At 48.0% G+C, this 24958-nt stretch overlaps 4 protein-coding genes across 8 annotated transcripts; 2 read left to right on the top strand and 2 right to left on the bottom strand.

Annotated features, from left to right (window-relative positions):
- Positions 1-118: 118 nt before the first annotated feature.
- On the bottom strand, positions 119-5040 carry ELL3 (elongation factor for RNA polymerase II 3). 2 transcript variants are annotated; one of them, XM_032623813.1, is made up of 11 exons: positions 4821-5026; positions 4537-4572; positions 4077-4189; positions 3746-3947; positions 3577-3656; positions 3405-3441; positions 2755-2938; positions 2628-2670; positions 2330-2501; positions 2055-2099; positions 119-1977 (listed from the first exon to the last, which is right to left on the bottom strand). In XM_032623813.1, exons 1-11 carry the CDS (start codon positions 4950-4952, stop codon positions 1867-1869), a joined length of 1155 nt encoding a protein of 384 aa, XP_032479704.1. In that variant the 5' UTR covers positions 4953-5026; the 3' UTR covers positions 119-1866. The 2 variants fall into 2 exon arrangements, with proteins under 2 accessions (XP_032479704.1, XP_032479703.1); XM_032623812.1 differs by having other exon boundaries at positions 1370-1977; positions 3366-3441; positions 4821-5040.
- Positions 5041-14250: 9210 nt separating this feature from the next.
- SERF2 (small EDRK-rich factor 2) lies at positions 14251-23368 on the top strand. 3 transcript variants are annotated; one of them, XM_032623318.1, is made up of 6 exons: positions 14253-14378; positions 14976-15084; positions 15703-20566; positions 21353-22259; positions 22598-23057; positions 23209-23368. In XM_032623318.1, exons 1-3 carry the CDS (start codon positions 14372-14374, stop codon positions 15764-15766), a joined length of 180 nt encoding a protein of 59 aa, XP_032479209.1. In that variant the 5' UTR covers positions 14253-14371; the 3' UTR covers positions 15767-20566; positions 21353-22259; positions 22598-23057; positions 23209-23368. The 3 variants fall into 3 exon arrangements, with proteins under 3 accessions (XP_032479210.1, XP_032479209.1, XP_032479208.1); XM_032623319.1 differs by lacking the exons at positions 21353-22259; positions 22598-23057; positions 23209-23368 and having other exon boundaries at positions 14251-14378; positions 15680-16044; XM_032623317.1 differs by lacking the exons at positions 21353-22259; positions 22598-23057; positions 23209-23368 and having other exon boundaries at positions 14342-14378; positions 15703-16044.
- Positions 17027-21486, bottom strand: SERINC4 (serine incorporator 4). The gene is given in 14 exon segments (XM_032623320.1): positions 17027-17215; positions 17410-17563; positions 17702-17741; positions 17923-17925; positions 18177-18249; positions 18633-18734; positions 18736-18768; positions 18871-18955; positions 19135-19346; positions 19603-19696; positions 19825-19904; positions 20377-20555; positions 20726-20902; positions 21380-21486. Coding segments are annotated over 14 exon segments (1503 nt in total). The 5' UTR covers positions 21482-21486; the 3' UTR covers positions 17027-17046.
- HYPK (huntingtin interacting protein K) lies at positions 21669-23379 on the top strand. Of its 2 annotated transcripts, XM_032623315.1 has the most exons (5): positions 21669-21690; positions 21996-22259; positions 22598-22653; positions 23006-23057; positions 23209-23379. In XM_032623315.1, exons 2-5 carry the CDS (start codon positions 22098-22100, stop codon positions 23302-23304), a joined length of 366 nt encoding a protein of 121 aa, XP_032479206.1. In that variant the 5' UTR covers positions 21669-21690; positions 21996-22097; the 3' UTR covers positions 23305-23379. The 2 variants fall into 2 exon arrangements, with proteins under 2 accessions (XP_032479206.1, XP_032479207.1); XM_032623316.1 differs by lacking the exons at positions 21669-21690; positions 22598-22653; positions 23209-23379 and having other exon boundaries at positions 22065-22259; positions 23006-23065.
- The last annotated feature ends 1579 nt before the right edge of the window (positions 23380-24958 follow it).

Genomic DNA, 24958 nt, shown 5'->3' with positions numbered 1-24958 from the left:
TTTGTGTTGGGGGGAATGTTGGGGGGGATTGAGGTGGGGGTTATTTTCTAATTTTTTTTGTACATTTGGAACAGTGACAATAAATGCGCCCCCTTTATACTGTCTTTTCTCCACGAGGTGGGGAAGCAGAGGTTCTCTAGACCAGCGCTGTCCAGTAGAACTTTCTGCTATGATAGAAATGTTCTATAATCTTCATTGCCCAATACCTGTAGCTATTGAGCATTAGAAATGTAGCTAGAAACCATATTTAAAATTTTTATTAAACAGTCACATGTAGGGCTAGTGACTGCCATAATGGTCAATACAGCTGTACTGTACTGGGTGTGGACCCAGTTATCACCTGTAATTCCTTTCCAGATTTCATCTCTTTCTATCCTCACATGTTTATTGCACAGGACCCTAGCCTGATGATTAGAACAGGTGAGGGACCTTTCTTGTTGGGCTGTTTCTGGCCTGCCCATGCCCTAAGGATGGATTGCAGTTTATCCTTGCCATGCAGCTGAGCATGTTTATATCTCCCAAGGGCTATTCTCTGCCCAGAAATGCCCTGTGTGGGTGTGGCATCAGGTTGGGGTTCTATCCAAGTTGTTTCAAGAATTGCTGACACTGCCGGGTACAGCTCTCTCCCCCAAAGCCCAGGGTGTGGTCATTAACTTCCTTCTCCAGCGGAACTGGGAAAGGCAGTATCACTCCTCGTTGTGAGTGAAACATCCACTTTCTTATGCAACAGTGAGGAACGAAAAGGATACAACTGGTGTGATCTTTGGTTCAAATGAATTGAACCATTTCCCTCTTCCTTTTTGTGGGTAAATCCAAATCCTATCCACAGTTATAGATTTCAGTTACTGGATAATTCCAGATAGCCCCAGTTGCAAGTGATCCTCAACCTCCATGTTTGGAAAAGGAGAGCTTTATTCCTACTGTATCCTCTAGTTACCAATTTCAACAAGGGTTCCCAACCCCTGGGCCGGTCCGTGGCCTGCTAGGAACCGGGCCGCACAGCAGGAGGTGAGCAGCGGCAAGTGAGGCTTCATCTGCCGCTCCCCATTGCTCGCATTACCACCTGAACCACCGCCACCGCCCCCTGCCCCCTGCCCCAGTCTGTGAAAAAATTGTCTTCCATGAAACCAGTCCCTGGTGCCGAAAAGGTTGGGGACCACTGAATTACAAGATTTGACAGAGCCACTTAGCAAAATATATATCAGGATCATCCATAGTGCTTTGAAAAAGTAAAGATGCCTAACCATAATCTTGGGAGATTCTAACTCATAAGACCTGGGCTGGGATCTGGGGATCTGATTTTTTAGGGAGCCCCAGAACTGGTTCATATACACAGCCAAGGGTAAGAGGATTCAAGGAAAACATAAACTTGACACAGAAGCAATCAGTTTTAATTTTTTAGCCATGTTTGTAAAAGAATTCACTTTCAGTACATGCGTAACACCCAAGCAAGCCCTTTCCCATTATATCCAGTTGTATTACAAGTTCCTTTAGTTCTGTTACCAAAAGTTATCATTGTTTCTTCAGGGAGGCTACCAAGTAAATTCTGATGTTCTCAAGGTATCTTGTCCTGGAAATGGTATCATTTCTCAGGATTTAAAAATAACTTGGCTGAACTAAAGGTGGAGAAGCCAAGTCTCTGCTACTTTTCCTAGTCTCCTGGGCACAGCTGTGGAGTCTTGGCACTGTGCCCATGCCCTAAAAATTTAAGTATGGCAATATGAAAAACCTTAAGAACCTAGAGCAGCTCTCCTACTTCCCACCATGGACTCAGCAATAAGAAGAGCAGACAATTGTACTCTAGTTAATAGCTGCTTTGTTCCTTCATAGCACACTGGGCAGAGGGTAAAGAGCCCTCTGTCATCTTCAGCTGCCCCTGTTCTTTTCCTCAAACTCCAGGATGAGACCTTTAATGTGGGACAATTTCTGATGCAGGTACTCACAGCGGTGCTTTTCTTCCCTGTAACCTGGGTACCGCTGCAGAGAAAAAGCATCCATGTCAAAAAAGAGAGTCAATTCTGCCTTTTTGCTACCATTCCCAGGCCTGGTCTTACCTTCCTGAACTTTTTATATTCCTGGACTATCTTTTCTTCCAGCATCTGAAACAGAAAATGTTAGCACCAAGTTTAACCTTAAGAAAAAAGCTCCAGTTCTCTTAGGGAGTGAAGGAACTTCCCTTCTCATTCTACCAAATTATACAGACTAATTTTTCCCTCAAAACTGGCTTGCTTATCACATTGGTTGTTGAACAAACAGGATTATGGGCAGTTAGCCAGGAGTTTACGGCCAGTAGAGCTCAGGGGCCAGCCTGGGCCCATCCAGCCCTTACCTTGTATTCTGGTGTTCCTCGTTGAGTGCTCTTCATCTCTGCTCCCAGCTCTCTGAACCTTTGGTTTGCAGCCCCAACACGGGCATGCAGAGTGCGGTATTCAGCATAATCTGTCTCAAAGTCCTGCTTGTAAGCATGGTGCTGTTCTGCACTGTGGATGGCCCTGTATTGCCTGCCAGGAGCAGAGTACTGTCACCTTCAATATCATTGCCCCCCAAAGCTTCTAGTTCCCAGGAAGTTTACCTTAATATCTCATATGCACAAGGCTTGATAAAATTGGAAATGACAGAGGACTCACAGGAGGTAATCTGGTACCTCTTCAGGGCTTGGGGATTCAGAGTCTAGGAAGGAAGCAAGACATGAAGGTAATGATAGGCTTTTTTTTCCCCCACTATGGCAGTTTCACCCTCCTCCCATTAACTCACCTGCTTGAACTGAGGGACTGTGCACCAGCCTGGGGCTAATGTCTTCATCTTTATCTTCTTGCTCCCAATCTTCTCCCTCCTGTAGCTCCTGACTAGGCAGCCCTTGTAGGGGACTTGGAGCTAGAGACAGAGGTCTGAGCCTCTTTTCTTTTAGTTTTACAGTAGCTGCAGGTGCTGGACGTTTCTGTTGGAGAAAATATCTTGGTCACATGAACAGTAAGCCAGAAGCCTCCTATTCTGTCCTCTTAAAAATTACTTCTGGGCTTCCCTGGTGGTGCAGTGGTTGAGAGTCTGCCTGCCGATGCAGGGGACATGGGTTCGTGCCCCGGTCCGGGAAGATCCCACATGCCGCGGAGTGGCTGGGCCCGTGAGCCATGGCTGCTGAACCTGCACGTCCGGAGCCTGTGCTCCACGGCGGGAGAGGCCACAGCAGTGAGAGGCCCACGTACCGCAAAAAAAATAAAATAAAATAAAAATTAAAAAACTAAAATAATAAAAATTACTTCCATATAATGAGCTCTGGGAGCATGAAAATGATAAGGTCCCAATTTTTAGATTTCAGCCTCATTGGACACAACTCTCTTTGAAACACCCTTGCTATTACAACTTACCTTGTCCACGTGTTTCTGGCTAGCAGAGGAAGGCAGTACCTGATCAGGCTCTCTGTTCGGAAGATGGGTCTGGTTCCTAGGATTTTTGAAGAGGGAATGGGAGAGATGAAGCCAAGGGTAGGGCTAGATCCCTTTTTACAGCATTTAGGGTGGAGATTAGAGAAGACAATACCAGGGCTTCCCAGATTAGTCCCACCCTGCCCCCAAGTACCTCACTTCCCACTGTGCCATGTGTTCCCTCAAGGATCCTGGGAGTGACTGTCCTTGGCTGCTTGCCAGTGGATCTGGCACCTGGCAGGGAAAGTGGCAGGGGCACTTGGCTCCCTAGGCTTCAGGCTTTGCCCCACCTTATCCCAACTCCCTGCAGCTTCTGGCCTTACCTCTTCTAGTGCCATCTGTGGCTGTGAAATTGTGTCTCCTGCAGAATAGTCTCCCATGTTCTGCCAGCTCTCATGATCTCTGGCATCTTTAGTCAGGTTGTGTCCCTGAACTGAAGATGGGGCTGGGATAGAATCCATGGCTGCCCAAATAGTGAGGCGCTCCCTGAGTGGACCCAGGCAGTGGAGGCGGTTAGGCCCAGATCTGGAAAGAAGTAGTTTAAAACAAAAAACAAACAAAAAACAGGAAGGTGGAGATCTCTGAAGCACCTCTGGATATCCCCTTCCCGGACTTTGCACAAACTCTTTCTTACCTGCTACCTGTTCCCCTTACCTGCCTAAATGTTGGCACACAAGGTCCAAGCCACCACCAGGGCCCTCCTGGCCACACTGAGACACTATGAAGGAAAAGAGGCGGGACCAGCCAGGACCTGGGACCCTCAAATACTGTGGGTGAAAGGAGACTGTAAGCTCTATGAAAGTCATTTCCTCCTCCTACTATGAATGCCACTCCTCCCTGAGCCAGCCGAAGCCTGAAGATGGGTCCCACGGGGCTCATTAGCACACCAGGTGCAGCTGGGCCTGAGTTCCTCAGGAGGCTAAGACGGCACAGTCTCTTCAACCGCAGCCTCTTGGGACCACAACCCAGCAGCCCCTCGCCCCATTTGGGGTTCAATTCTCGAAACTTCCTCAGACCTTGGCTGCCCTCAACCTCCCGCCCTGATGGTACCTTCCTGGAGCCCATGTCTGTTCTCCCTGCACTCCACCTCCACACACCCCAGGCCTGCGCTTACCCCTCGGTTGCCTTGGAAAGCAATCACTGGCCGAACCTGGAGGGAGAGCACAGACTTGAGCTAAGAGCAGGTGAAGCAGCGTCCCGGATCCGGCGTCGGGTGCCCGGGGTGGGGGTGGGGTGGGGTGGGGGGACCTGCCTCGCAGGCTTCACTTGGAGAGGTGGGGAGGCCGGAGACTGAGGATGCTGCTTCCCATCCCCAGGCCCCTTCGGCACGGTCGCCGGCTGAGGCCCGACTAACCGAGGGGTAGGGGAGGGAGAGGATGGGGCCCGGGCCGGCCGTACCTGTTGCCGCTGACACTCGTGCAGCGCCCGCAGCGCCGCGTCGTTGAGCCTGAGCAGCAGGAGGCTGGTCCGGGCAGCGGGGGTGAAGCAGGGACGGAGCTTCCTACTCAGAAGCTCCTGGGGTCCCTCCATGGCTGCGAGGTTCAGAGCAAATAGGACGGGAGCCACAGACCAGGGCCACTACCACCTCCGCTGTGCAGGGCTGGGCTGGCACACCCGGTAACCCAGGTAGGCCCCGCCCCCCGCCGGGACCCCACCCCAGGCCCCACCCACAGCCAGCCCCACCTCTGGGATTTCCCGCTCGCGTGGGCGGCGCTTCGCTCTCCCCCAGATGTTAGCACCGACCCCAGCGGTTTCTTCTTGGATTGGCATGCGCTTTTTGGGCTTTCGGAAGGTGCTCTCCCAGTTCCGGGGAGAAAGTCTGCAGCCAGCTTCAGACCTCTCACTAGAGTCCCCAGTCCTGCCTCAGTTTTTCCACCTAACCTGAACACTTAAAGAGTTTCGGTCTCTAAGTAAAGCTGAACCTGCAATCCCCGAGGGTTTTAGACGCAGAGGGGCGGTAGACAGCGACAGCGACTGATTGCTGGGCGGGCCCAGCCCATCACGCCAAGACCCCCAAGGGACCGGAGGCTGGCGGACCCGAAGGGGGATTCCCGACGCCAACACCTGGCCTAGAGCTTTTGCTTTTCCCTGCCCGACGTACTGCAGCGAACCCGAAGCCGGTTTCTAACTATGAATGGAGAGAAAATCAGGGCCCGTTTTTGGCAGCAGTGAAGCTTGGCTGTCGCAAGCCGGAGCGCCCCCCATCGATGGGCAGAGATGGGGGCCGTGGTTGGTGGCAGGAAAGTTGCAGGGCAGAGGAGAGGGAGAACTCAGTCCCAGGTCTCCCTTCCTGGCCTATACACGTGAGATTGGTGGACACTGGTGTGAAAGGGAGCAGGCTCACTCCCTCAGGAGGACCAAGAGGTGCCATGAAGTTTCCAGACATTCTGGAGGTCCAGATCCTGGTGCAGTGAAACCCCAGGACCAATCTCATGTCAGCCCTTGGTGTCACCACTTGTCCCTGTTTGGGTATGTCTCCTAAGAGCCCTGGTGTTGTTCTCTTTCCTAGCTAGGATACCTCTGCTAAATCCCTGGACGGGCATAATCCCAGATGACCTTAATGCCCTTCACCCTAACTCAAATTATCTATACATTTGTCAAAACTCATCAAATTGCACACTTAAAATGTATCTATTTTAATGTCTGTAAATTATACCTCAATAAAGTTGATTTTTATTTTTTGCCCACACCCCACAGCTTCTGAGATCTTAGTTCCCCCACCAGGGATTGAACCCAGGCCACAGCAATGAAAGCACCAAATCCTAACCACTGGACTTCCAGGGAACTCCCTAAATTTGACTTTTTAAAAATAATTTATTTTTGGCTGCATTGGGTCTTCATTGGTGCGTGCGGGCCTTCTCTAGTTGTGGAGAGTGTGGGCTACTCTTCGTTGCGGTGCGCATGCTTATTGCAGTGGCTTCTCTTGTTCCGGACCACAGGCTCTAGGCTCACGGGCTTCAGTAGTTGTGGCACGCGGGCTTAGTTGCTCCGCGGCATGTGGGATCTTCCCGGACCAGGGCTCGAACCCGTGTCTCCGGCATTGGCAGGCAGATTCTTAACCACTGCGCCATCAGGGAAGCCGTCCTAAATTTGACTTCTTAAAAAAAATTAATTAATTTTTGGCTGCGTTGGGTCTTTGTTGCTGCTCACAGGCTTTCTCTAGTTGCGGGGAGGGGTGCGGCTACTGTTCGTTACTGTGTGTGGGCTTCTCATTGCGGTGGCTTCTCTTGTTGTGGAGCACAGGCTCTAGGCGTGCAGGCTTCAGCAGCTGCAGCAGGCAGGCTCAGCAGCTGCGGCTTGTGGGCTCCAGAGCGCAGGCGCAGCAGTTGTGGCACACGGGCCCACTTGCTTCGCAGCATGTGGGATCCTCCCGGACCAGGGCTCGAACCCTTGTCCCCTGCATTGGCAGGAGGATTCTTAACCACTGTGCCACCAGGGAAGCCCCATGGTTGGGTTTTTATAGTATTTATTTGTCTTTATGGAAGTTATATATGTACATATAAGTTCCATACAAGACATAATGAAAAATATTTATCCCTTATTCCTTTCTGCTTTCTACTGCTTAAAGGAAGTTAAAACTCTTTTAACTGTTTCTTCTGGCATTTATTGCTTTTTCTAAGTATCATGCCATTTCTGGCTTTTTAAGTGTCAGATATTAGCCATTGGTTTCTATCTTAAAAATGAGGACTTTAGCTCTCCCATCCTCTCCATATATATGCATGTACTTTCTCTCTTCATCCTCCTAGTGTAGTAATGTTACTTTTGTTAGATCAATAATGAATGTTTACATTTTATGAGTGTGTAAATATTATTTACAAGCTGCGACACAGTGCACTGTTTACATTTCCTTTCTTGTATGTTTCCCCCTTGATATTAATAATTATCCCTATTTTGGTTTGTTTACTTAGTTGTGTATGTACTTTTTAAAAAATTATTTAATTAATTAATTTTATTTTTGGCTGCGTTGGGTCTTCGTTGCTGCGCGCGGGCTTTCTCTAGTTGTGGAGAGCGGGGTCTACCCTTCATCGCAGTGCTCGGGCTTCTCGCTGCAGTGGCTTCTCTTGTTGCGGAGCATGGGCTGTAGGCACGCGGGCTTCAGTAGTTCTGGCACATGGGCTCAGTAGTTGTGGCTTGTGGGCTCTAGAGCACAGGCTCAGTAGTTGTGGCTCACGGGCTTAGTCGCTCCATGGCATGTGGGATCTTCCTGAACCAGGGCTCGAACCCCTGTCCCCTGAATTGGCAGGCGGATTCTTAACCACTGCACCACCAGGGAAGCCCCTGTATGTACTTATTATCAATTAATTCTTTTTTTATATCAATTAATTCTAATATGCTCCTCTAGAAGTGGAAATCTCCTCCTCATATATTCAAATATAATCAGTTATATTATCAGTTTTATCAGTTATAAAACTTATCAGTTTTATAAGTTTCCATTTTTTTCCTTATATATACACCTCCAGACCCTTTCATTCTCCTGTTCCACTCTGAAATAGTTGCTTCTCTAAGCCTGCTGCGAAGTTATCATCCTGGGGTCTCCCTTCAAACAGCCTGGGGATTTCCTTATCTCCTATATTGGATGCCCTTTTTTCCTGAATTCTACTACTTTTTTCCTTGATTTACCCCCTCATATTGGTGTACACCTCCAATAGCTTCCTGGAAAGGGTGCATGGTAGATAAGTCCTTTGAGACTGTGTGTCTTTATTCTATTCTACTTAATTGATAGCTTGGCTGAGTAAAAAAAAAAATTGGTTGTTAGTTATTTTTCTTCAGATATTTGATGACATCACTCACTGTCTTTTGGACTCCAGTGTTGCTGCTGACAGGTCTGAAGCCATTCTGATTCTTCATCCTTTCTTTGTATGTGACCTATTTTGTATCTCAGAAATCTTTAGGATCTTCTCTGTGCCTCCAGTGTTCTAGTATGTTGTGGCATCAATCTTTTCTCATTCTTTGTGCTGGGCACTCAGTGGGCCCCCTCTCATTCTGAAACTCATATAATACAGACGTTGACCTCCTGAACTGATTGCCTAATTTTTAAATTTTTTCCTGTCCATCACTATCTTTTTGCCCAATTTTCTTGACTATTTCTTCAAGTTTTATCTTCCAATGCTTTTATCATATTTTTAATTTCCAAGAGCTCTTTATTATTCTCTGAATGTTTGTTTTTTATAGCTCCCCTGTTTTTGTTCAATATCCCCTTCATTTCTAAGGTTACTAATTATGGTCCCCCTCCCACTTTCTTTTGTTTCTGGAATTGTTTCTGATCCTTTAAGACCTTATTTTCTGTTTTGTTTTGGCCTATTTTTATGTTAAAAGTGTTTTATCCAATGCTTGCTGATCTTCAGCTATCTACTCATCTCTACAAGCAAGGCACTAAAATCTGACTAGAAGCTTAATATGCATGGAGAGGGCTGGTTGCACTTTAAGATAATCTTACTGGATCATTTCATTATGTGATCTCTGTAATTTCTCTAATTATTCAAGGTTTTTCCCATCTCAGGGCCTTGGCATATGCTATTTCTATTGTTTGTGTATTTCTTAAAATGTATTTGGCAGAAGTTACAGAAATCTGACTCAAGGCAGCTTACACAAAAAACAAATACGTATGGTGGTTCTCATAGCAGGAAGCTCAGCGAGAGAACAAATATTATAGTTGATGTATTCAGTGGCCCAAGAGCATCATCAAGGACCAAGTTTCCTCCGGCCACTCACTTTGCTTCAACCTAAGGCTTGTCCTTCAAGGTCATAGAAGCCAAAAGCAGTAAGGGTTATGTGAATCCTTATTCAAGTCAGTGGGAGAGAGCACTGTCTGTCTCCACAATGGAACAAAAGTCCTTCCCTCTGGTCTGATAAGGCCAATTTAGGTCATATGCTAACTCTTAAACCTATAACTGTCACAAGGTGAATATCATGCATGGTTTAGGCAATCCTGAGCCAGTAATGCTAAGAGTGATGAGTTTACATTGATTGACTTAGTCATTCAGGACCACTTTTGGAATATAGGGAGGGAAAGAATTTCCTAAAACTGTATTGCTCTTCCTTGTTAAAGGAGGGATGTTATTAATGTTTGGAATTCAGCTGTACTTCTGGAGCCTTCTTCTACTTTTCCTACAGGCCTCAGTTGAAAAGTCACCACAGGGAATTCCCTGGTGGTCCAGTGGTTAGGACTCCATGCTATCACTGCCAAGGGCCTGGGTTTGATCCCTGGTCGGGGAACTAAGATCCCATAAGCTGCGTTGCGTGGCCAAAAAAAAAGTCACCACAGAAGTGGGTATCTCCCATTATTCTTTGTCCTTGCACTTTTGTTTCTCTTTTAACACTTAACACAAGTTGTAACTTCATACTGTTTGGTTTGGCTACTTGTGAATTTTAAGTCTCCCCCACTAAAGGGTTAACTTCATGAGGTCAGAGACCATGTCAGTTTTGTTCACCACTGTATACCCACTGCCTAGAAGTGTCTTGCACTTAATAGGTGTATACTTAATATTTGAAGAACCCAGAAATCAATAGTATCTTCCTCTCTAACTGAATACCCAAAATATATTTTGAAGCTGCACACTTTTGCCATTTCTGCTGCCACCATTTTGGTCCAAGTGGCTATCTTCTGTTCCCTGATGTAATGGACATCTTTTGTTTGATCTGTCTAGCATCCTCCTTTTCTGGGGAACAAACTCCCTTTCTTTGATAAAACTGTTCCTTCCCCATACTAACCATATGGTTCTGGTGGGGGCTACTCTCATTATATCCTGCCCCACACCACCTCCTCACCACAAAGGTAGGCACCTAAACCATCAGAGTCCTGTCCTGGGGTTTTAAAAACTGAATTTAAAGGAAGAGACTCAGACCCCCTCTCTTGGTCACACTGTGATATGTGAGGGCAGGGACCATTGGTGGCCATTTCCTATCATGTCAAGGGATCTGGATCTGAGAAAATAAAGCAAAGAGATGGGGAGGCATCCCCCTGTCATTGGTTTTAGTCATTCACACCCCAGCCCATGACCCAGTTTGGTTATGTAAGCCAACAAATTCCCCTTTTTGCCCCGGTTGGTCTGAACTGCATTTCAATTATCTGTTACCCAATTAGGCCTAGAATCCTGGATGTCTGTGATAGCCTCCTGACTGGTCTCCCCATTTCCATTTACCTGCTCTAATCCACTTTCCTTCCATGGAGTGATCTCTTCAAAATTTACATCTTGCTGCTGAAGAGCAGTGACTGGGTTAAACTCTCAGCCCCACCCTTTACTACCTGTGCTTCCTTGGGAAAGTTATTTAACCTGCCTGTGCCAAAGTTTCTAAATATGTAGAAAGGGAATAATGACACCTCAAAAGGTCATTGTAAGGCCCAAATAAGAAAAGTAAACTTAATAAGTACTCACTTAATGTTACCGAGTAGTGGTATTAGCAGGAGTGACTCAGATCATATCACTACCCTACCTTCTCCCTGACCTAGTTTCAAAGCATGCTCACTAGGCATTAGTGACTCACCTACTACCTACCTACCCACTAACCTTGTGGCTCTTGATGGGATGGCCTGAGGGAGCAGGGCCTTAGGGCCTTCACACATGCTGTTTCCTCTCCTAAAATGTTCTCTCCCGCCTCCCCCCACCCCTTGCCCTGGCTAAATCCTCCTCCTTTTGCCTCAGCCCAGTTATCACTTGCTTCACTTCTCTAATCAAAGTTAGGGTCTACAGATATACTCCCTTCACAGAACCAGCAGTTGTATGATTTACCAGGAGAGGTAGAAAAATTGTTCACAGATAGTCTTTATTCAGGTTAAACTGACATCTATTTTGATGGATAGGTGCTTATGCTGTGTGCCCTGTTAACTCTTTTGAATATCATCCTTGTGTAAAATCTGTTCATTTCTTTCAAAGCAATTATCACAATTGATTTGCATATATATATATATATATATATATATATATATATACACACACACACACAGAGGAATACCTATATATGTATTATATATAGAGAGAGAGCTGTTTCTTCTTCTCTACACTATATGTTCCGTGAGTATGGAGATATACGTGTTTTGTTCATCACTGTATACCTAATGACTAATGCAGTAGTTGGTACATTGTTGGTGCATAACACAATGAATATTTGTTGAAAGAATGAGTGATTTCTTTGGCAATTACTGGAAAAGTTAGACTGGAGGGAGGTGTGGCAACCAGCCTAGGTTCTGTTAGGATTGGAAATAGACTCTTGAGCATGGGGGTACAGTGGGGTGAGTTAATAAGAGGAGACTGGTTACAGGGTTGTTCCACTCTCTCACCCACCTGAGCAGCTGGAGTTGATAAAGAGGTAGCAGGTGCCAAAAGAGAACTTGCTTCCTCATCCTGCACTATTTCACTCATCCCTGGCTAGCTCAGTTTTCTCCATGGGGCTGGCTCTGTAGTCTCTCTATATGCAAGGGGACCCATTGGAACCTGGGGGCTAGGAAGCCAGATAGTCCAAATTCTTTTTGTGAACTGTGGTCAGTCTGTTGCTATAGGTCTGCAGATGCTGTCCCCACCCTTGAAGTCCAGTTTCCTCATCTTCTCACTTTGTATGTGGGGTCCCTAAATCCTGCCTCACCTCCTTCTCTCAGAGCCTTGGGTCCCTAACTCTCAACCTCGTGCTAAGTTAAAGTGGAGGTATTTTCTCTGCCCTCTGGCTGTTGGCCGGTGGACACAGTTCTTCACCACATGGGCCTCTCCTCCTGACATGGCAGCTGGCTCTCCCTGAGCCAGTGATCCAAGAGAGAAAGGAAAGCAGAAGCTGCAATGTCTTTTAGCATCAGAAGTGATATACCATCACTCCTGCCATATTCTATTGGTCACATAGACCAACCCTGATTTAGCGTGGGAGAGGATTACACAAGGATGTGAATACCAGAAGGGAGGGATCATTAGGGGCCATTTCAGAGACTGGCTACTACTTTGGAGAATGAAGAGGTTTTAGGACTTGCCAAAGGGAGATGGAGAGGACATTATTAACCAAGTGCCTATTATAGGCCAAGTCCTTTATATTAAGTTATCTATATTAATCTTTTCCACAACACTAAGGGGTAGATATTATTCCCATTTTTCATATAAAGGAATTGAAGCATGGAAAAAATGATTGTCTAAAATCAAATCCAGTAAGTAGCAGAGTCAGAATTTGCACGTTGTTACGTGTGCCACCAATGTTGATCTATTACATTTGGTATGTACCAAAGGGTGGGAGATATGCTACTGGTGATATAAGAAGTAATTTTAGTAGTATAGAGACATAGCAGTAAGTAACACTGAAAGTATAAAAATTAAATGCTTCTCAATATTCTGATGATGTCAAGAAAAAGCTTCAGTTTGGGAGACTTATGCCTTATTACCTCTATAACACTTGTTAATTTCTTTCTGAGAAAGAGAGGGCAGGCCCCAGGTTCAGTAGCTTTGACATTGATGTTATTTTGGTAGAATTTAATAATATATTTCCTTTTCATTGTATTTCTTTTTATAGTTACTTTCTGTTTGTGGGCAGGTGATACTGATTTTAAATTTACTAAAGGAATATGAAGTTTGGGTTACATCCTTCATTTGAAACTGATACAGGGAGTTCCCTGGTGGTTCAGTGGTTAGGATTTGGTGTTTTCACTGCAGAGGCCCAGGTTCAATCCCTGGTGGGGGAACTGAGATCCTCACAAGCCACACAGCACAGCCAAAAAAACAAAAAAAAAAACAACAAAAAAAACCACAACTGTGGTAAAAATTTTTAAAGTAATAAATAGTAGTAGTTCAAGTGATACCTGGGTATGGCAAAAATTGTGAGGATGGTACTGAATGAGGTTTATTGTCTTCCCTCAGCTCTATGTTGAGAAAGAAGCCATTCTGAAGTGCCAGCCTCAGCTTGGTTCTGCTGTGGGCACTAGCTGGAGAGAATCAGATGTTAAAATTTACAACCAGTCCTTTCCTGTGAGATTTCCTAAGCATTTCTCCTTTATCCCGTGAATTCCTCGGGACTGGTGGGGAGTCTTGTACACAGATTAGTGAAACTGGGAACGAGAGAGATTTTAGTGGGAAATCTAAGCTTCCCGCCCTATTCAATTGCGAATTACAAACCAGGTGTGGTTGGTGGATATGGTGGAGATAGTACAGTACAGTGGGGAAATGCTGGAGGGAGAAATGGACATAGTATGTGGATTTTCCAATCTCTTAGTTCCTGATCCAACTCCATAGTCCGTGATTTTTGGGTCCTCCAATACTTCCAAGCTACATATTTGAAGCTTCCATGGGGATATGAACAGGACCAAAGTTTTAGGACATATGGGATGTGGATGCGAATTTCTATACTGGAGGAGTTTGGGATGGGGGAACAATGTGGTTAGGGGTTTCTGAAGTTGCGTTTGTACACGATTTTACATAGTATGCAAACTCAAGTGTCTAAACAGGTGGTTGGTTGGGGGGGGATCCTAGATAACAGGGGCAAGTTTAGTCCAAGAGTCTTGGTAACAGCACCGGCCGGACCATTTCAGCCCCCACGAACCCCCAGCCCTCTGTTCCCCCTACGTTCCCTCTGAGTGAGTCTGTCCGTGTCCCAAACCATACCCGCATAAGGGAACTCTGCCAGGTCACGTTCCCAAGCCCGCGGGAGCACCACCTAGCCACCCGCACCCCTCCACACCCCCGCCCCCGCTCTGCCCACGTGACCTGGCCTACTTTCTCCCCTCCCGACCTAACGACTTGTTCGGAAAGCCCCGCCCCACGCAGCGTGCTCGGCCTGCGAACCTCCGCCCGTTATCCGCCCGAGCTCCAGCGTGGCTCGCGGCCTCCACGTGTTTCTTCCTGTCCAATGGGAATCGGCTCCCGGGCGCGAAGGGGCGGGGAGGAAAAGACAACTTCGTTACGCTTCGAGAAAGGGGCGGGGCCTGCAACGTCGTACTGAACGAGGGGACGCAACGGAGGCAGGCCGGAGCTGCTGCCGTCGCCATGACCCGTGAGCACTGAGACCCCCTCCTCTTGCCCTTTTCTCCTTTTCCATCCTAAACATGACTGCCGAACCTCGGCACTGACCTCGTTTTGGCTTCCCCAACGAGACCTTTCTCTAGGAGCGCTGTTTAGCGACCCTCACACTTGGAGCCCGGAAGTCGACCCTTTGCCCACCGAGACACTTCTTGAGAACCTCCCCACCTCGTCAGGCAAAGGCCCTCCCCGACGCTCTGCGGTGTGGGGAGAAGCCCTGCGCCCCTGTGATAAACCCAGATCCCCCCATTCCAGATCCCTGCCCATCCCCCACAGAGACCCAGACCGTCTACACATACCGCCACCCCCTGTCTGGGCCCCCATGCTGCCCCGAAATTCGAAGCACGCTTCTAGCAGGCTCCTCAGGACCGTCCTCCGTCCACTCCCCACTTTGACCTGCCCTGTGGCAGCTACCCCCTCCGCCCAATCTGCAGCCTAGGCCCCGAAAAAGGCCGGTGTCGGCGCCCCAGGAATGAAGTGTTGGACCGTACGAGTGTCCGGTGAGGGGAGAGGGTCGCCGGTGTGTGGCCAGAAAGGCCCTCTCGTCTCACCTTTTATCTTCTTTCTCTAGGCGGTAACCAGCGCGAGCTCGCCCGCCAGAAGAATATGAAAAAGCAGAGCGACTCGGTTAAGGGAAAGCGCCGAGATGACGGGCTTTCTGCTGCCGCCCGCAAGCAGAGGTAGCCCCAGGGAGGGGAGGGGAGGGGTGGGGTGAGACCTGGGTTTAGACCAAGGGTTGTACCTGGAAAGAGTTAGCTCAGAGCTTACATCTGGACTAGTCGTGAGGGGCAGAGTGCATTGTTTCCTCTAGGGTTTTATTCCTCTCACCCTTTAAATTGTTAGGTCACAGCCTTATAGGAAGGGACTGGGGCGGGTGCTGCCCTCGGTCTGATTTCTGAGTGCCCCCGGGTCTGACCTTAAGGGCAAGGGCAGGGAGCTTCACATTTCAAATGCAGTGGTGGTTATGACAGCCCAGTACTTTTGGCCCTCCTTGCTGTTCATTTGTCCTCCTTTCTCCCAGCCTTCTCACTGGTGTTGCTGGGTGTGGTACTCAGCACAGAATAGCCTTGGGCCTGTGTGGGCAGACTTCTGACCCCTCGGGCAATAGCCAGATAGAGACTGATTGCCTTTTGAGCCTCAGCTCTCTTCCTCTTGTTCTCCTAGGGTGGGAATACAGCAGCCACATGCTGAATTTTGTCCCATCCACTTCCATCTTATCCTTTGTGCCCTTCATCCCCCTGCATCTTGTCCCTTTTGCCCTCTGGTACCTCCCAGTGCCCCATCATCTCTACCCCCAGGGACTCGGAGATCATGCAGCAGAAGCAGAAAAAGGCAAACGAGAAGAAGGAGGAACCCAAGTAGCTTTGTGGCTTCGTGTCCAACCCTCTTGCCCTTCGCCTGTGTGCCTGGAGCCAGTCCTACCACGCTCGCGTTTTCTCCTGTAGTGCTCACAGGTCCCAGCACCGATGGCATTCCCTTTGCCCAGAGTCTGCAGCGAGTCCCTTTTGTGCTTCCTTCCCCTCAGGTAGCCTCTCTCCCCCTGGGCCACTCCTGGGGGTGAGGGGGTTACCCCTTCCCAGTGTTTTTTATTCCTGTGGGGCTCACCCCAAAGTATTAAAAGTAGCTTTGTAATTCCTTGAGCGCCTGGTTTGACTGGGGATTTGGGGGGATGGGGATGGAGGAATGGCTGCCCTTTCCCACCAAGAGGGGAGAGAACTTCAGACTCTAAAAGGATGTGGATATGTAGACTAAGTGAAACATCACAGGAAAAAATTCTTTTTTGTACTGCAACAAACAGGTATTCTGGGTATGTGGTAGAGAAATCCTCTAAGAGCCTTAGGGACTTCTTTTCTGTGATTTTTTTTGTCCCCCACTCAGACCCTGAACATCATCCTACGGATGGAGTTGAGGTCCTAAGAAGGAAGGCTGCAAGACCTAAATTTATGCCCCTCTTCCTCATTCTTCCTCAGTTTGTTTGTCTGCTTGGAAGTTGGCCCAGATCCTGCTGCTCACTGACTTCCCATGGTTAGCTGCTCTCAAGTGTTCACATTCTCTTCTGTTCTGTCATTCCTCATGTGAGGGTGGTTTTTGTCGTCCCATTTCCTTTGACCTCAACATCAGGATTAAAACCTAGGGTAGTCTCTGTGCTCCTTTCTTCCTGTGTCCTGGTTTGTTCTAGGGTTCTGGGCTTCTTAAATCCCTGTACCCAGGGCTGAATTCCTTATTTTCCTTTTTATCTCCAAGGGCAGAGCCAAGTAAGTCTTCAGTCCCTGTTGGTCTTTCCCTGCCCCCATCTCCACCATGAGAGCCAGGAAGGAGCTGGTGCCGCACTGTCTGCTGGTTCCTGAGCTGCTGACTTGGGAGTCAGGCTCTTGAGCTGGGGTGAAGACGTAATGGTAGCTCCAGCGTGTCAGATACTTTGCCCAGGGCATTAGGGTGTGTATGGCCACTTTTTTCAAGTCAGACATACTACTGACTTTAGCCTAAAGGGAGGTAACTACCCATTATGTCCTTGAGGTATTTGTTGGGCTGGACAGCTCCTGTGGGTCAAGACTAGGGGTACAATTTGAAGGGAACCCCAGTTTGTTAAAAGTACCTAGACTGGATATTTGTTATCTGGCAATACTGACGCCATGACAGTGTCACCTGAAGGTAAGAGGAGGCTGGGGGTCCTGGGTTGGGGACCAACAGAATGGTGCCAGTAGCAGCCCCAGATAGAGGAGTACACGGGCCTAGCATGAGGCAACCTTGACCCAGAAGGTAGTCCAGCTACCCGTGGTGAAAGTCTTTTCCAGTTCTGCTCCCTCATAGCTGTGGAACTAAAGTGTCTGGTTAGAGAATCGGGAGGGCCATGACTTTTAGATCTGTCCTACCACCCCACCGAAGAGTATGGTATATGGTAGACCCATGTGTGTGTCCTGAGAACTCGGGACTGGCCTTGAATTGCTCTTTCCCTAAAACAACTAGGTTTTCAGAAGAGTGTCCCAGGCCCGCCTCCATCCTACCTGAACCAGTTGGTGAGGGTAACCATGACATAGAGTGATGCAAGGAAGAAGACGAAGTGGAAGGCAGAATAGCTATAGGAAAGCTGCTGGGCTTGCACTGGAGGAGCTGGAGCGGTCTCTTGGTTAGCTGGCCTGGCAGCCCCACCTGTTTGCCCTGGAGAGAGGAAAGGACTGCTGGCAGCAGTGCTGCTGAAACACCTCTTCCCTCCTCCCCCATCTTTTGTGAAGGCACTTGAGGGCTCTTTGGCACTCTGCAGAAATCTACACTTATGGATCCTCACTTGACACTCACCTTCCTCTGGCTGCAGAGGGCAGCAGAAACAGAGTGAGGGCTTTTGTAAAACAAAAGGCAGCATGTTTTGGAATAACTTTAGAAAGAATGTCTGGGTAACAGTATAGGAAACTCCTCTTCTTTGAAAAGATTGGTGTGGTGTAAAAAGTGGAGGCACACCTGGGTTCAAATTCTAGCTTCCATATATAACTGGCTATGGGAACTTTGGTAAGATGTTTAACCTTCTGTGCCTCAATTTCTCCATTTGTAAAATGGAGCAAATACCTACCTCACAGGGTTGTTGTGAGGATTAAATTAAATGAGATTATGTATGTAAAGTATCTAGCACAGTGCCTAGCACATTGTGGGTACTCAATAAAAGGTAATAGCAGCTAGAATCTGAGCATTCTGGGTAGAGGTTGATAGGATGTGTGTGTGTCTGTGACTGTGTGTGAGGGGGGAGGGGTATTGGGGATATTGTGATCTCCATCCTCACCTGGACCTCACAGCTGTAAACCTTGACAGTCCACAAGGGCCCAAATACCTCAGCAAGGTAGAAAGCCTCATTGCTGAGAAGGAAGAGATGATTCTCAAGCTGGTCCAGGCAGATAGCAGGATTGCCTGAGGGCATTTACTGCTAGCTGGTTGGTCCATATTAGTAACTCTCAGGAGGGTACTGTGCTCCGCCAAAGATTTAGAAATCTTTTCATGTGAGGGCCTTGAAGTCTTTATACATTTAAAAATTCTCAAGTCATTTCCCCTACCCCCTTCATCTCATACAGATCATCTGACAAGTGCTATTCTTAGAAGTTGTTTTTGTTCATGGGGAGCTTTCCTCTTATCTTGCTCTAAAGTTTAAATAAACCGTGGTCCCAGACAGTCTCCTGACCATCGTTCCCTGTCCTGAGCATCCTCCCTTCTCTCACGCCTTTCCCTTGACACCTTTATGCACCAAGCAAAAAGCACACAAGCATACATGATGCCAGCACTCAACACTGCCAGAGAAGTATCTGGTGTTTGGGGTTCCATTTTACTCAGGCCAGGCAGGCACAGAGTGATTCTGTCCTTGAAGGATTACTGAGAAGGGGTAACAGAAGAGAAAGGTGGTAAGAACAAATAGTTAGGTATTTGGCAGGAGCAAAAAAGGTTTTAGCGTGGGGAAATCCATGTCCTGTCCTTACCACTCTGCAGGACGGCTGGATAGCGCAGAGAATGTCAGGTACATGATATAGCAGCTGTTGACAGAGGCTTGTAGAAGGCCAGAGTGGAGCTGCTCTGGGGAGAATGGGAATCCTTGCTTTAGCCTACAGGGTAGTAATTTCCTTCTACCCTCACTTGTACTTCTGTCCCCCCACCATTTGGGGGAAGCAGAGAATTGACTGAGGTAGGGAGGCTAATGAAATTGCTATACCAAAGGTCCCCAAAATCTGGAATGTTGCAAGGCATGTATCCACTGAGGCGGATGCAGGGAGCGATGGAGAGGAAGGAGAGGAGACCACAGCAACAAACATGCAGACTAAGCAGCATCTTGTTGAGCAGGCAGCCATCTGGGTGTGTGTAGTAGTGGAACAGGAGCACAGCTGCTACACCTGCCATGCTGTAGAATCCTAGGGTGGTCAGCAGCACAGCTAGGAACCAGCGGCAGTCTTGGGCTGCACCTGTTTGCCTAGGGGTGGGAGGTGGGCAATGGCTTGGCGCTCCAACTCTTCTTTTTACCCATTATCAACTATTTCCCCTCTTCCAAAAGACTGGTGAGACTTACCCATCCCACCTGGCCCATAGTCATTTCACATTCCTGAGTTTTTCGATACTGCTTAGTGGTAAGCTCTGGGACCATCAAACTGTCATGTCCTTTGCCCCACCCAACTGGATCTAGTAATGTCAGACTTCCCAGGAAGCCTTTAGGGTTATGTCCTCCTAACCAGTTCTTGTTCCAGGAATGGACAAAGGCTGTAAAAAGCACCAACTGCAGCAGGATGAATGTGAAGCCTCTACAGATGCCAATGTAATGCCAGGCTGCAAGTGAGGCACCAGTGGGGAAATGTAGCTGATCATATCATTACTCCTGGTCCTCTTCCTACCCTCTTTTTTTCTTAGAAAATATTTTAGCTTACTTCCGCTGATCAGGATGAGATGGAAGGTACCTGGGAAGAGATGCTCATCAGGCATGCAGAAGGCAACAGCACAGAGACCTAGCAGGAACAGCAGCTTGAGGAGCCAGAAGCTGGTTAAGAGGGAAAGAGAAAACCAGACTCAGAAGAAAAGGCAAAGGAGAGTGAACAGTGCCAGTGGAGGAAGGCAAAGGAGAAAGCCAGAACTATAGGAAGGGAGAGAAGAGACAACTAAGTATAGGAAGGGAGGAACCAGTCCCATGTGAGAGGGGCTGGAGATGGGCCCATCACAGCCCATTCCAAATTCTGACTTTCAGATACCTAAATAAAAACATCCGGACAATGTTTTAGAGTTGACAAAAGATTTGCATATAGTAACCCCACTGTTATCTCCATTTCAGAAACTAGAATGTCAAAGGGGATAAGTGTGTGGCTTGTTGTCACACAGCAAGTATAGTGGAAGCAGGGACTTAAACCTGTTTTCTGTCTTTTTACAGTGCTGTTACTTCATCTTGGAATTTCCTTTACTCAGCTTATGTCTACTTCCCTCCTCATCCCCTCCCCACCCAAAGAATACACACACACCTCTTATGCAGCTGTGCTCTCAGGCTGGTGGGGGAGTGGAGGTCGACCAACAGCACAACCTGCAGCAGGCGAAAGGTGGCAGTTCCTGTACATATGCAGTATACAGCCCCAGAGCCGCTGAGCACTGGGCAGTGAGAGTGGCCAAACAGATGGGCACACAGTCCTGAGGGCATCTGGATCTGGAGGGAAGGTACATGTGAGAAATGGCTGGGCAAGTCATCATGCATAGAGAAGTACCTTCTTCTTATGGGTATGTCCACTCATTTGTCCCCTTCCCCCAACCTGAATCTCTTGTTTATCTCAGGGTTTCTCCTTTTATCCTGCTGCACCCCAACCTCCTCCCACTTACCCCATGTGCCTTGCCCCAGACTCTTTGCACTACCATCCTTGACAGCAGGAGGCAGCAGACTGCTGAGGTCCCCACATGGAGGAGGATGTAGAACAGCCGGCTACAAGGAGAATCCGTGAGAGGGGGTCACCTAGAATGGCAGCAGCAGGTACAGGGAGCAGGCCCACAGCAGAGCACCTGAGGGGAGAGCAGATGCAGGGCAGCAAGGTGGAGATTTGCTGAGGAAAGGCTTACATTAACGTACATGTGAGGTTAACCCAAGAGGCTGAATTCCAAAATTTCCCCCTCCCTTCTCTTCTCTCCTTTCACTCAGGAATTCTCAGACTGTCTGGTTCCAAGCTATTTAGGATTGCCTTCCACTGACATCAAGTAGAGCTTTCATCATAAAAGCTTAACTGCAGGCTTGAGCAGAACTTTCTAAAAGCCTAAGTCACATCTGGCCTCTAATCTTTCCCAGGATCTAAATATCCGGTACCGGGTACATGGGAGGAGAGGTTTAATGATCAAGTAGTCTTGGAGGCAAAGAAGCAGAAGGGCCTCACAAGTGAAAGGAAGGCCTATCATCTTTATCAGCTCCCATGGGTTTTCCTCCCCAGCTTCAGCCACTATTCCCTTCCATTTTTTCAGATAGCGCTTGCTCCAGTACCTTCTCACCTGATAGAAGGGAAGACTCACTGTGACACTGCTGACTCCACTGCGTTGCTGTGCCAGGCGGAGGGAGGTGCTGGAGCTTGTGACCGCCTTTGCACCCACCATCCTTATCCCAGGGATTAGGCCCAGGTACACCAGATGGAAGGAAGATGAGAAAGTAGTAGCTTTCTTTTGTCCTCAGCCCATTGGACTCCTGCTGTGACGGGGCTGGTCACCCAGTTTCAGGCAGAATGGGGAGGGACATCAGGAAAAGAACACCGACCTTCAGGATGTGGTAAATGCAAATGTCCCTGTGAAACTACTTTCTCCCCAGGGTCCTTGGGCCACTCAGTCTGTTCTCCCCAGATTAGGGAGTAGTTTGCATATCTGGTTTGTAGATTAGCATTCTTAATTGGTTTAGGATTAGACGTCATCCATCTTGAACAGAATTCCTTGGGGTGTGTGGGCTGGACCTAGGTGAAGAGAAGGGAAGGATGGGAAGGCCTGGAGTGGTGACGGGTTAGGTCTGGGACACGGCCTGGCAGAAAGCAACACTAGAAGCCCGAAAGGAAGTCTGAGAGGCGTACTGGTTTCCTCGCTGAAGTTCTAGAACCAGAGCACCAAAGAAGGTGTGGCCCAGGGCCGGTCCCGCCTCCTCCTCTCCCGGCGGAAGTTGCGAGGCAGTTACCGGAAGTCTTCCTGAGGCGGGGCCGGGCCTCTGGCGCGGCTTGGTGGGATCGACATGGCGACAGAGGGGGACGTGGAGCTGGAGTTGGAGACTGAGACCAGCGGCCCGGAGCGGCCTCCAGAGAAGCCACGGAAACATGACAGTGGGGCGGCGGACCTGGAGCGAGTCACCGACTATGCTGAAGAGAAGGAGATCCAGAGTTCCAATCTGGAGACGGTGAGGTTGGCTGGGAGCCTGTCTGGGAGGGATGAGAGCAGAAGGGGCTTGGGAGGCTGAAACTGGAAGCCCAGCTCCAGGACGGGTCTCCATCTCCATGGCGGGAAGAGGCAAGAAGGAAACTGAACCGTCATTGGAGCCCGCCGCTTGCGTAAAGGAACTTGATGGAGATTGGGTTTAAAATGGGTCTCAGGTGCACAGAGTTGAATTAAACGTAGGTCCCGGTTCCTGGTACGCTCGTCATCGTGAATACACACCTCACCCGCTTGTTACTGGTATTTTAGATTATTAGGAATTGTGGGTAAGCAGAGCAGTAACTAGATCTTTCTTTCCCGTAGGCCATGTCCGTGATTGGGGATAGACGGTCCCGGGAGCAGAAAGCCAAACAGGAGCGGTAAGTCGTTTTACCTACGGGCCCCTCTCATTCCCCCAGACAAAAAAAGCCATCGTTACGCCTTTGTACCTTGTACTGTTCTTCAACTCTATCACCCATTTCTGCAGATCTAAGATTTACAACTTTACTCTTGTTGGTGGAAGGAAAGGCCTCCTGGCAACACCTGCTGCCTGCTGTAAATATTCCAGGGGATGGGATGGGATGTTAGGTGAGAGGGTGGGAGTCGTTTTGTATTTTCAGTCAACAGTGTTTATCAAGAGTCATTTATTTGTAAGGCACAGCTGGAAAAAATCCTTTCTGGGAGTTTATGATGGAGGTAAAGAATGAGGATTAAGTATATGAATATTTGCAGGGAGAAGGAACTGGCAAAAGTCACTATCAAGAAGGAAGATCTGGAGCTGATAGTGAGTAGTAATGTCTAACTAGTGTATGGGTGGGGGCGGTTTCTTTGTCTAATTTGGGTTGTTTCCTGAAACAAGTTGAGTCCTCATGTTTTGCTGGCACATTAATGCCCGGGAGGAGACTTGGGTAAAATCATTGATCCTTTTCCTGCAGATGACAGAGATGGAGATCTCGCGAGCAGCAGCAGAACGGAGCTTGAGGGAACACATGGGCAACGTGGTAGAGGCTCTTATTGCCCTAACCAACTGATTTGTGTTTTCTCAGACCTACCCACTGGATTAACTTATTTCAATAAAGATGTCGTGTTTTTTTTTTTTTTTCCAAGTTGCAGTTTTATCATTTTGGATCAAGTGCAATGTATATCACATTGTATTTTATTGTGGGAAATGTACATGTTGGAGTATAACCCTTAATGAACCTATGTGAAGGATCAGTGTAGAAGAGTACCTCATGTTCAGATGCAGATGCTATGTGGCAGATCAGGCTCATTCATATGACTAGTTCTCAACAGCATTCAAGGTACACTTAGAGTCTCAGCAAAGTGTACTGTAGTCCATGGCATGTGTCTCTAGGGTAGCTTATGAACAGCTGAAAGGCCAGTACCTGCCTAGGAGCCACTGTATATAGTTTTAAGTCACCAATCCAGTTCATAAGCCACTGTGAGTTAGAATTTAGGTACTGAGGTGGGAACATGGTAACTACAATAGAAGTTATCAAAGGTTATGTCTTATATAGAATTTATGAAAGATTTTGATTTAATATTTTCTGAACTACAACACTTACACCTTGGATTCCATTTTCTAACCTGGAGAGAAAGCAATTTTACTTTAAAAGTTGATCAAATTTTTGATCACCAACTCACCCTTGCTGAGCTTGTTTCCTCAACTATAAAATGATACATAGATCTGATAGGTTGTAAGAATTCATGAGCAGGTGAATGTAGCTCTCACTCTCATTTTGGCTCTAGGATAATTCTTAGATTGTATCTCCTTCTGGCACATACAAGTGACATATTCATCTCTGTGTTTATTACCTCACAGTAATTATTTGCACTCGTATTTTTATTCTAGGACATTTAAGGATTTATGAGTGATTCTTCTAGTGGGGCATTTAAAGATTGTGAAAAGACCTTGCCTGTCTCATTTTCTAAAATGAGATATTTATTTTTGGCTGAGTTGGGTCTTCCTTGCTGCACGCGGGCTTTCCCTAGTTGTGGTGAGCGGGGGCTACTCTTGGTTGCAATGCACGGGGTTCTCATTGCAGGGGCTTCTCTTGTGGAGCACGGGCTCTACGTGCATGGGCTTCAGTAGTTGCAGCATGTGGGCTCAGTAGCTGTGGCTCTTGGGCTCTAGAGCGCAGGCTCAGTAGTTGTGGCACACGGGCTTAGTTGCTCCGCAGCATGTGGGATCATCCTGGACCAGGACTCGAATCCGTGTCCCCTGCGTTGGCAGGCGGATTCTCTTTTTTTTTTTTTTTTTTTTTTTTGCGGTACGCAGACCTCTCACTGTTGTGGCCTCTCCCGTTGTGGAGCACAGGCTCCGGACGCGCAGGCTCAGCGGCCATGGCTCACGGGCCCAGCCGCTCCGCGGCACGCGGGATCCTCCCGGACCGGGGCACGAACCCGTGTCCCCTGCATCAGCAGGCGGACTCTCAACCACTGTGCCACCAGGGAGGCCCTGCAGGTGGATTCTTAACCACTGTGCCACCAGGGAAGTCCCCCCCCTTCTCATTTTTTAATGCAATTTAGAGATAGTCTTCCCACTGGTTAAATGTCATTCCTTATAACCCCTGGGACTCCTAATGCTCTGCCACATGCACAGTGGTCATGTGGTAAATATTAAATGGAAAAAATTAAATTTAACTCTGCCAGTGACGTCTAACATGTTGTCGCTACATTGCAACT

Source organism: Phocoena sinus, chromosome 2, assembly GCF_008692025.1.
Source record: "Phocoena sinus isolate mPhoSin1 chromosome 2, mPhoSin1.pri, whole genome shotgun sequence".
In the NCBI taxonomy this organism is placed as follows: Eukaryota; Metazoa; Chordata; class Mammalia; order Artiodactyla; family Phocoenidae; genus Phocoena; species Phocoena sinus.
The sequence above is the reverse complement of the archived record's forward strand: the minus strand, read 5'-3'. Positions and strand labels throughout refer to the sequence as shown.

Excerpts from the sequence above, each read along its gene's own strand:
- ELL3 (XM_032623812.1), bottom strand. The coding sequence starts at position 4,952 with ATGGAGGGACCCCAGGAGCTTCTGAGTAGGAAGCTCCGTCCCTGCTTC. Across the intron at positions 2,939-3,365 it reads GCCAGAAACACGTGGACAAG|AAACGTCCAGCACCTGCAGC; the intron begins GTAAGTTGTAAT and ends TTTCTCCAACAG. Across the intron at positions 2,100-2,329 it reads GAGGAACACCAGAATACAAG|ATGCTGGAAGAAAAGATAGT; the intron begins GTAAGGGCTGGA and ends TTTCTGTTTCAG.
- SERF2 (XM_032623319.1), top strand. Across the intron at positions 15,085-15,679 it reads GCTGCCGCCCGCAAGCAGAG|TGCCCCATCATCTCTACCCC; the intron begins GTAGCCCCAGGG and ends GGTACCTCCCAG.
- HYPK (XM_032623315.1), top strand. The coding sequence starts at position 22,098 with ATGGCGACAGAGGGGGACGTGGAGCTGGAGTTGGAGACTGAGACCAGC. Across the intron at positions 22,260-22,597 it reads AGAGTTCCAATCTGGAGACG|GCCATGTCCGTGATTGGGGA; the intron begins GTGAGGTTGGCT and ends TCTTTCCCGTAG. Across the intron at positions 22,654-23,005 it reads CAGAAAGCCAAACAGGAGCG|GGAGAAGGAACTGGCAAAAG; the intron begins GTAAGTCGTTTT and ends GAATATTTGCAG.